The sequence below is a fragment of the Sapajus apella genome, unplaced genomic scaffold (assembly GCF_009761245.1).
Source record: "Sapajus apella isolate SASKATOON/1434 unplaced genomic scaffold, GSC_monkey_1.0 scaffold68, whole genome shotgun sequence".
NCBI lineage: Eukaryota > Metazoa > Chordata > Mammalia > Primates > Cebidae > Sapajus > Sapajus apella.
The window spans coordinates 1789067-1799082 of NW_022437008.1; the positions used below are offsets into that span (position 1 = coordinate 1789067).

General features: G+C 53.3%; 1 protein-coding gene across 7 annotated transcripts in view; it reads left to right on the top strand.

Moving 5' to 3' along the window:
- AKT2 (AKT serine/threonine kinase 2) overlaps nt 1–10016 on the top strand; it is a 57183-nt gene that overhangs the window by 19990 nt on the left and 27177 nt on the right. For 4 of the 7 annotated variants that reach the window (XM_032248762.1, XM_032248768.1, XM_032248765.1 and 1 more), the window contains exon 2: nt 4403–4532. In XM_032248762.1, the coding sequence (XP_032104653.1) occupies nt 4487–4532 (46 nt within the window). In that variant the 5' untranslated portion in view covers nt 4403–4486. Of the gene's footprint in view, nt 1–588; nt 859–3144; nt 3699–4402; nt 4533–10016 lie in introns of those variants that run through there. The other 3 variants (XM_032248766.1, XM_032248764.1, XM_032248767.1) reach the window with 3 other exon arrangements.

The following is a 10016-nucleotide window of genomic DNA, read 5'->3' on the forward strand; positions in this document are numbered from 1 at the left end:
GACTCCTGGTCTGTTACCAGTTTGGGGTTACTGTGAATATCGCCACTGTCAGCATTCTAGTACAAGTCTTACTCTAGAATGGAATTACATATACTGATTTCCTTGAGAGGCATTGCTAGGTCATGGGGTAGCTGGATATTGAGCTTTAATTTTGACTGCTTAACAGTTTTCCACAGTGGTTGAACCATTTTGCAACTCCCACCAATAGTGAATAAGGATTTTGATTTCTCTTTGTCCTTGCCAACACTTGGCCTTGTCAGTTTTTAAAATTTGAGCCATCCCAGGTAGGTGGTTGTAATTTGCATTTCCATGTAACTAATGAGATGATTTGTGTTTCTTGGTTGTGTGGGTATCCTCTCCTGTGAGGTGCTCTTGCCCTTTTCACCTTGCCTTCCAGGTGGCTTGCCTTGAGTCAACAGCTGCAGCTCTGGCCCAGGCCCTCAGAAGACTCATGCCCAGCCACCCCCAGTAGTGAGTGGGGTGGGGTCATGCGGGGCCTCCCTTCTGCGGGGCCTCCCCTCTGTGGGTTGTGCTGCAGGGGTTCCACAGGCGAGACTCTGTCCCCCAGCCTAGGTGTCCTCTGTCGGCAGCTCCCCAGTGAGCAGGCCATCTTCTTGGCTGCGGTGGCTGGTATTTCATCACCCCAGGACTGCGTCACGGACACCTCAGCTAGGCGCCACCCTCAGTGGGAGGACAGGGCAGGATCCAGGCGGGACACAGGGGATCTTCCAGTTCCTCCCCCTGCACTCCCTCCAGCTGTGCTGACTCCCTAGTTGCTGAAATGAGATTATAAGAAGCGTCTCTGTTGATCCCAGCAGCGGCCAGGGCCTCCACTGCTTCTCGGCTGGGAGACCCAAGGTAAACAGCTTCCCTCCTCTGAGCTTTTGTCTCACCTGGGCATGGTCACTGACTCTGGTGGGGTGTTGGGAGCGTTCAGGAGTGACTCCATGGGAGCACCGGCACCCTGCCCAAGGCCACCCAGCTGACGGTGACTCTCGGACTCAGGAACCCTGTCCACTCTTGGCCATACCTGGCTGCCCTTGCTTCTCCGGAATAATGGCAGCCATGTGTTTGGCTGTTCGCCGAGCCCTGGGCCCACAGTGGGTGCTTTAGTGCTGCCGATAGCCCAGGTGCTGCCGCATCACGAGGGCCCTGAGAGGTGATGTCTCTGGGGCACTGTGGGCAAGCGGGATGGGAAATGAGACATGGTGCCCCTGTGCTATTCCCACCACATGACAGCCCTTGCTTTGGACTTGGAGTTCTCCCTCCCAGCCATTTGGGAAGTCTTTTGAACTGAGCTCATGTCAGGGAAGGCATGATGTGGGTCTGTGTAGGGAGTCAGAAGGCCTCAGCTTTCTCCCCTGCCCGCCTCTCCCTGGCTTTCCCTCACCAGCCCCCCTCCTGCCTCAGGTCCTTGCATTTTCTGTTTCCCTGAAATGCATTTCCTCATGTGTCTACACAGCTCACTCCCTCACTTAACTCGGGTGTCTGCTCATGAGTCCCCCACACCAAGTTAGCCGCCTATTCGTCCTGCCTCCCCACCACCTGACATTGTCATTTGCATATCTGTGTATTTTTCTGACCCTCCCATCAGACTGTGAGGCTCATGAAGGCAGGGCTGTGTCTTAGTGACATTCTGTTGCTGGTACCGCCTGGAGCCTAGGACGCACCCCAGAAAAGATTGGTGGCATGAAGAGCATCTGGTAGTGTGTCTGGCTGTGTCTGGTCCTAGGGTAGGGGTCTGTCTGTTGGGGACACTTGGCTTCTTTCTTTTCTTTTTTTATTTTTTGAGGTGGAGTTTTGCTCTTGTTGCCCAGGCTGGACTACAATGGTGCAGTCTCAGCTCACCACAACCTCCGCCTTCCAGGTTCAGGCGATTCTTCTGTCTCAGCCTCCCAAGTAGCTGGGAATATAGGCATGTGCTACACTCCCGGCTAATTTTGTATTTTTAGTAGAGATAGGGTTTCTCCATGTTGATCAGGCTGATCTCAAACTCCTGACCTCAGGTGATCTGCCCGCCTCAGCCTCCCAAAGTGCTGGGATTACAGGTGTGAGCTGCCGCTCCCAGCCTTGGCTTCTTTCTTCATGTGCTCAGTAGATACCAGACTCTTTGCTGGCCCACTGCATTAGCATTTATAGTTGTGGGGAAGGTTGCTCCAGGGGTGCACAAAGAGCACCCATTGCAGCCTGTGAGGTGAGGAAGGCTTCCTGGAGGAGGCACTAGTTGAGCTGAGACCTCAAGGGAGAGGGAGAAGAACGCCCAGAAGGAGGCCCTGTCCCTGATGGAGGCCAGAGGGAAGTGCCTGAGTGACAGAATCGTAACTCGGAGAGTAGGGTGGGGAGGAGAGGCAGAGAGCTGCAGTAGTCAACATCATGCTCCTTAGGCTTTCCCGAGAGCTTTCTAGGTGCATGTCTCAGCTCATGCACCTGGAACACAGGGCTGCAGAGGCCACATCCTGAAGGGCCTTGGATCCTAAGCTGAGGAGTTTGGCTTTTTTGCTGAACACCAGGGAGCCACAAAGGGTTTTGAGCAGGAGAAAGACAGGTTCAGCATTGAGGGTCCTTCTGGCTGCTAAATGTGGGGCGAGTGGTGAGGAGCAAGAGTGGAGCGTAGGAACTTGGGGAAGAGGTGGGGGCAGACCCAACTAGAGCCAGGCCAGACCGCGGGCAGGATGGGGAGAGGTGGTGACATTAGAGACTGACACGGAACAGTGGGAGATACAGAAATACATATTTATATATATAAATTTTTTGTGACAGGGCCTCATTCTGTCACCCAGGCTGGAGTGCAGTGGTGCAATCAAGGCTCATTGTAGCCTTGACCTCCCAGGCTCCAGTGACCCTCCTGCCTCAGCCTCTCAAGTAGCTGACATTACAGGTGCATACCACCATGCCTAGCTAATTTTTAAACTTTTTTGTAGAAAAATATTATGTAGTGAGACAGGGTCTTGCCCAGGCATGTCTCAAATTCCTGGGCTCAAGGGATCCTCCCGCCTCGACCTCCCAAAATGTTAGGATTCCAGATGTGAGCTGCTGTGTCCGGCTGAGATGTGGGGTGTTGAGGATTGAGCGTCTGGCAGTCCTGTGTGTATGGGTTGTGGGGTGCCAGGCGTGCCACTGGCAAGGGGCGCCCCTCGTTGCTGCCCCCTGCCTCACATTGTTGGCTTTGCTGCTTGGAGTCCGGAATGTGATCCTCATCCTCCTGTTTACTTCCCTGTCATTGTCCATCTTGTCTTTCCTCCCGCTTCCTCCCACTTACCTCCCTTCCTTCTGCCCGGGGCCTGGGCAGCATGCCACTGTCACATGCCAGGCAGTAGCGTGTCCGGCCCACCAGCTCCCCTGGGGCACGAGAGAAAGCTGATGCCCACGGTGTCCCTAGAGCCAGCTGCCACTTCTCTGGGGGCCACCGTAGCTCCTGACCTGCTGTCCGCAAATAACCCCAGGCTGGGAAAGGCAAAGGCGCCTTGGGCTCCGTGGATCCTGGCCAGGCCCCAGGCTCCAGGTAGGGGCCCAGCTGGCGGCCGCCTCACGCCCTCCTCCCCTCCGCTCCGGGAACCTGAGACGAAGCAGCGGGCTTGGCGTCTGTCAGTCTGTCAGTTGCTGGTCCCTGAGGACAGAAGTGGAAGTCCTGGGGCAGGGACCAGGGCCTTGGTCAAGCCCCTGGAACTGGCTTCCAGGCCCCAGACTGGGCATAAGCAGTAGGTTGCTTTCTTGTTCAAGATCCTGGAGTGTCTGAGACCTGTGTTTTCTCTGTCATCTGTCAAGGGGAGGGAGGCCGTGGAGGCTCGGGAAGTGGCGTGGGATGGCATGGGGAGACGCAAGTGTGATTGGTTTGTTAAAGGTGGCAGGTTGGTGGCTTCCTGGTTTGGAAAGAAGTGGTGGGGAGAGAGAGGGAGGAGTGCCCGTGAGTGTGCGTGTGTGTGTGTGTGTGTGTGTGTGTGTCTGTGTGTGTGTGTGTGTAAGATGGGGGTGCAGGCAGATGCTAGTGGTTCTGCGTTCTGCCTCAGGTGCCCTGGGTCGTCTGATTCGTCCTGGGTCATTTCATTGTTGGTCCATGGGAGTGACGTGGAGGTCACAGCACAGCTACCTTGATGCTCGCTCAGTTAGGAGTGACTGTGGGTGGAGGGGCCATCTCCACCCAGCATGGGTGTCCAGAGTTTGGGGTCTGGCCTGCACTCAGGCTAGGAAGCTCTGCTTCCCCTAGATTAGGGTCCCTGCAGACGTGGCCACATCTCTCTGCTCAGAATGGGTTCTTGAGAACAGGGCTCCATGCCACCCTTGCTGGCCCTACCCTTTGCTGAGTGGGCAGAGCAGCCAGAGGGCCTCAGAGCCTGGTATCCTGAGGGAAAGGGCTGGTGTGGAATCCCCTCCCTCCCTGACCACTTCCTCTCTTGTCTTGCAGACTGTGCCCTGTCCACGGCGCCTCCTGCATGTCCTGCTGCCCTGAGCTGTCCCGAGCTAGGTGACAGCGTGCCACGCTGCCACCATGAACGAGGTGTCTGTCATCAAAGAAGGCTGGCTCCACAAGCGCGGTAAGGGGCTGCCTCTGCCCGCCGGATTTCGTCCGTCTCCCACCCTGGCTCCTCCTGGAAGCTGTGCCAGAGGCATAGGGTCTTACTGGCCTGAGGAGTCAGCGTGCTGCAGCCCCAGGCCCACAGCTGCTTCCGACTCGTTTCTTGGACTCCTTCAGTGGTCGCCTGGGCAGGAGAGCAGGGATCTACCTGTGCATGAGTGATCTCATTCATAGCCCCATTTTATTGATGCAGAAATATCTGGAAAGGGGAAGTCACGTAACTGAACTAACACAGTGAGGCAGTATTCACTGACTGTGTGTTGTGTGCCACAGTCACAACCCCTCAGCCTGGGCTCTGAGACACAGTGGTGCCCTGATGGAGCTTACATTCCAGTGGGGGTGGGGCAGACAGTAAATAAGCAGGCGTGGAATGCCGGGGTGGCAAGTGCTGGGGTGAAAATCGGGAACTGTGAGGGCCAACGGCTGGAGAGAGGGGGCATCGAGAGGCTGCCCTGAGGAGGTGGTAGTGGGAAGAGGCCTGGAGCCTGGAGGAGGCAAGGGCAAGGGTATCCCAGGGAGGAGGACACAAGGACAGAGGCTCTGAGGTGGGGGTATACCTGGTGTGTTCTGGTAACAGCATGGGGCAGTGTGAGCTCGGGGGAGCTCGGGGAGGCGAGCAGAGGAGTAATGCTGGGCTAGCTGTGTTGGGCCTGCAGGCCACGGAAAGGACCTTGGCTTTGGCGCTCCAGGTAACAGCAACCCTGCGACGTCGTGAGCTGCTGCATGGCTTGATCCATTTGTACTAGTGGGAAGTCGAGGTCCCCTTTTAGTGAAGTCAGGACAAGGAAGAGACCGTTTTTGACCCCAGGGCTGCTTGTCCCCAAGTGGCTGCCAAGCAAGACTGGGAGGCACATGGGGAGAAGTGCCACATGCTGAGAGGTGGCTTTGTCCCGGGCTGGTTTCCGTTGGCCTCCCCGTGGGAGGAAGGGCCCCAGGTGTGGGGGTGGCTGCCCTGTGTACACTTGCATTCATTCAGCAAACGTGCTGAGCAGCGCCTGTGGGCCGGGCCCTGTTCTAGGTCCTGGGGTCCAGCAGTGAGCCAGATGGGCAGACATCCCATCCTCGATCTTGGGTGGTGATAGGGAGGCAGGCAGCTCGCAGGCAGACAGGTGTGTACTGCAGTGGTGTGAGCCATGGAGAAAATTAAGCAACTTGAGAAGGATGGAGGGCATGAGGCAGGCGGGACGGCCAGAGGGGGCTTCGCTGAGAAGGGGGCATCTGAATAAAGACTTGAAGAAAGTGTGGGAGTGAGCCCCATGGTTATGTCAGAGGGGACAGCCAGTGAGTTCTGAGGGGTAACCGGGCTTGTTCGAAGAGGGGCAGGAGGCTGATGGCGCTCGTGCTGTGGGCGTAGGGAAGAGCCTGGGATCCTGCACTGTCCCAGCCTGCAGACAGGGAGCAGCAATGAGAGGTGGAGGCCCCTCCCTGGGACAGCCACCCCCCCGACTGAGCAGAGGAGACCCATGTCCTGCTGCTCTTTCTGGACTGGGATGGCTTTCAAGGCCCCTTGGCCTAGTCCCCCAGCCTGAGCCTGGAGTTTGGGGTTGTTGACGGAGCTTCCTTAGCCTTGGGAGGTATCAAGGTTCTAACCCTGGTTCTGCTGCTTCCTCTTGGTGCGACTGTGGGCAAGCTGTGTCAACTTTCTGGGCCTTGGTTTCACATCCGTAAAATGGGTTAACAAGCCAGGCCTCTGTTGTTGTCAGCTCCACAAGGGCAGGCATTTTCATGTTGCTTCTTCATGGTGGTATCCCCAACACGTCTAAAAGTGGTGAGCATACAGTAGGCACTCAGTAAATGATGGTTGAATGAATCATTGGCATTGTGTATGGATGATGTGCTGGGGTACGTAGGGTCATGGGCTCCTGTCCCTTGGCCTGCACTTTGGGAGGCTGTGGCTCACTAGGTTGGACTGTGAGAGCCTTGGGATGGGTGCAGAACTGTTGGAGGGGAGGAGTTTCTCCCTGGTCAAATGAGTCTTGGCCCGTCTTAGGCCTTCAATGTCTCCATTCATGCTACAGAGGGCCAGATGACCCAGCTACAGGCCTGCCCCTGTCATATGGGATAGCCCAGCTCTGACACACCTGTCTATACACACGCATGTGCACACTTGCACTCCTGGGCTGTCCCAGTGCCCATCTGTTTGAGTAGCATCTGGCAGAGGTGGGCGAGGCGAGGTGGGCCCTGCTGGCTACTGCTGTTTTGGCACCTGTGCTGCCCCACTCCCACCCTTGGTAGTTAAGATAATAGCAGTGCTGGTTTACTGAGTACTTCCTGTGTGCCAGACACTGGGCTTTGCTCTAGGCAAGCCTGATGTTGAATTTTCATAGGTGCCCTGTGGGGCATGTGCCACCTTAGAGACTGGAAGGCTGAGGCTCAGTAGGAAGAGTGACTTGTTTGAGGTTTCAGCAAGGAGTGAGTACAGCTGAGGCTGGACTCAGTCCCTCTGACACCTGAACCAGGGCTCTCAAGGCCCGGCCCACGTGCTGCCTCTCACCCAGCAAGCTGTGCTTAAGGCCTAGAGTGTAGTGATGTACGTCGAATCAGAGTCACCCATGTGCTGGTCCCACTTCTGACACAGCTGTAGCACACCACCACTAGCAGAGCATCTGCCCTCTGCCAGGCCCCATCTGCCAGTTTAGAGGCAGGCAGTGCAGTGGTCAAGATGTGGGCTGTTTTCTCCAATCCTAGCTCTCCTGGGTAACAACTGGGAAGCTTGTGCAAAGTATTAGGACCTCTCTGTAACTCAGTTTCTTCATTTGCAAAATAGGAATACAATTGTGAGAATATTTTTCCTTCTACCTGTTTTTTTTTTCCCCCATAGAGATGGGGTCTTGGTATATTGCCCAGGCGGGTCTCGAACTCCTAGCCTCAAGTGATTCCCCTGTCTTGGCCTCCCAAAGTGCTGAGATTATAGGCATGAGCCAGTGTATCTGGCCTTTAGGTTTATTTTCTTAGCTTGTTATCAAATTGTGAAAGGCCACAGATAAATGCCTAAATAATAAAGTCACCCCAATTCCAGTGTACAGTTCAAGAAATAGAATGAGACAGTCCCCAGAAACTCTTGTGCCCTTCCCAAGCAGGAACCACTCTCCTAACCTCCAGTAACACAGATAAGGTTGTTTTTAGTATTTATCTTTTTTTAAATAAAAGGAGATGAAATTTACATAATGTAAGATTAACCATTTTGAAGTATATGATTCATTGGCCTTGAGTATATCACAGTGTTGTGTAACCACTACCTCTAGTTTCAAAACGTTTTCATTACCCCAAAATAAAACTTTGTACCCATTAAGCAGTCAGTGTTTGTACCTTCTGTCTTAGTCCATTCTGTGCTGTTATAACACATTACCCGAGACTGGGTAATTTATCATGAACAGAATCTTCCCACAGTTCTGGAGGTAGGGAAGTCTGAGGTTCGGGGCTGGCATCTTCTTGTTGCACATCCCATGGTGGAAAGGGGAAGGGTGAGAGAGAACAAGACAGGGATGAACTCATCTTTTTTTTTTTTTTTTTTTTCTTTTTGGAGACGGAGTTTTACCCTTGTTGCCCAGGCTGGAGTGCAAGGGTGCGATCTTGGCTCACTGCAACCTCCACCTGCTGGGTTCGAGCAGTTCTGCTTCAGCCTCCTGAGTAGCTGGGATTGTAGGCAGGTGCCACCACACCTGGCTCCTTTTTGTAGAGATGGGGTTTCACCATGTAGGCCAGGCTGGTCTCGAATTCCTGACCTCAGGTGATCCATCCGGCTTGGCCTTCCAAAGTGCTGGGATTACAGATATGAGCCACCACGCCTGGCTGAACTCCTCCTTTTATAAGGAACCCACTCTGCAGTGATGTCATTAATCCATTCATGAGGGTGGTGCTCCCTTGTCCCAGACACCTCCGATGAGGCTTGGGATCAAGTTTCCAACACATGAACTTTGGGGGACAATTCAATTCATAGCATCCCCTTCCTCCCAGCATCTGCTAACCACCAGTTTATTTTCTGTCTCTATGAATTTATGTACTCTGGACATTTCATGTAAATGGAATCATACAATATGTGGCCTTTTGTGACTGGCTTCTTTCACTTAGCAACATGGTGTTTTGAGACAGGGTCTTGCACTGTCGCCCAGGCTGCTGTGCAGTGGTGGGACCTTGGCTTATGGCTCACTGCAGCCACAACCTCCTGGTCTCAAGTGATTCTCCTACCTCAGCCTCTAGAGTAGCTGGGACTATAGGCGGGTGCCACCACACTCCACTAACCTTAATGTTTTTGAGGTTCCTCTATGTTTCATCACGTATCAGTATGTCATTTCTTTCTTTCTTTTTTTTTTTTGTTGAGACAGAGTTTCACTTTGTTGCCCAGGCTGGAGTGCAGTGGCGTGGTCTTGGCTCACTGCAACCTCTGCTTCCTGGGTTCAAGCAATTCTTGTGCCTCAGCCTCCTGCATAGCTAGGATTACAGGCGCCCGCCACCATGCCTGGCTGATTTTTTTTGTATTTTAGTAGAGATGGGGTTTTGCCATGTTTCCCAGGCTGGTCTCAAACTCCTGAGCTCAGGCAATCCGCCCGTCTTGGCCTCTCAAAGTGCTGGGATTACAGGTGTGAGCCACCGTGCTTGGCCATGTCATTTCTTCTTGTGATGAATAATCTGTGTTGTAGATGTATCACATTTTTTGTCTGTTCATCTGTTGATGGACGTTGGGGTGATATATTCTATATTTAACTTTTCGAAGCAGCTGCACCATTTACATTCCCACCAGCAGTGCATGAGGGTGACAATTTATATCCTTGCCAACACTTGTTTTTTTTTATTACAGCCATTTTAGGGAGTGTAAAGTCGTACTTCAGTGTGTGTGTGTGTGTGTGTGTGTGTGTGTGTGTGTGTGTGTGTTTGAGACAGAGTCTTGCTCTGTTTCCCAGTCTGGAGTGCAGTGGTGCCATCTTGGCTCACCACAACTTCTGCCTCCCGGGTTCAAAAGATTCTCAGGCCTCAGCCTCCCAAGCAGTGGGACTACAGGCATGTGCTACCATGCCCAACTAATTTTTGTATTTTTAGTAGAGATGGGGCTTCACCATGTTGGCCAGGCTGGTCTTGAACTCCTGACCTCAAGTGATCCGCCCACCTCAGCCTCCCAAAGTGCTGGGATTACAGGCATGGGCCACCGTGCCTGGCCCTCATTGTGGTTTTGATTTATGTTTGCGGGATGACTCATGATGCTGAGCATCTTTTCATGTTTCTCTTGACCATTTGTGTATCTTTGGAGAAATGTCTGTTTGAGTCCTTTGCCCATTTTAAAGTCAGGCTGTTTGTCTTTTTGTTGTTGCATTGTAAGAGTTCTTTATGTATTCGAGTTAATAGACCTTATCAGATTTTCAAGTATTTCCACCCATTCTGTAGGTTTTTTACTTTCTTTCTTTTTTTTGAGACGGAGTTTCGCTCTTGTTACCCAGGCTGGAGTGCA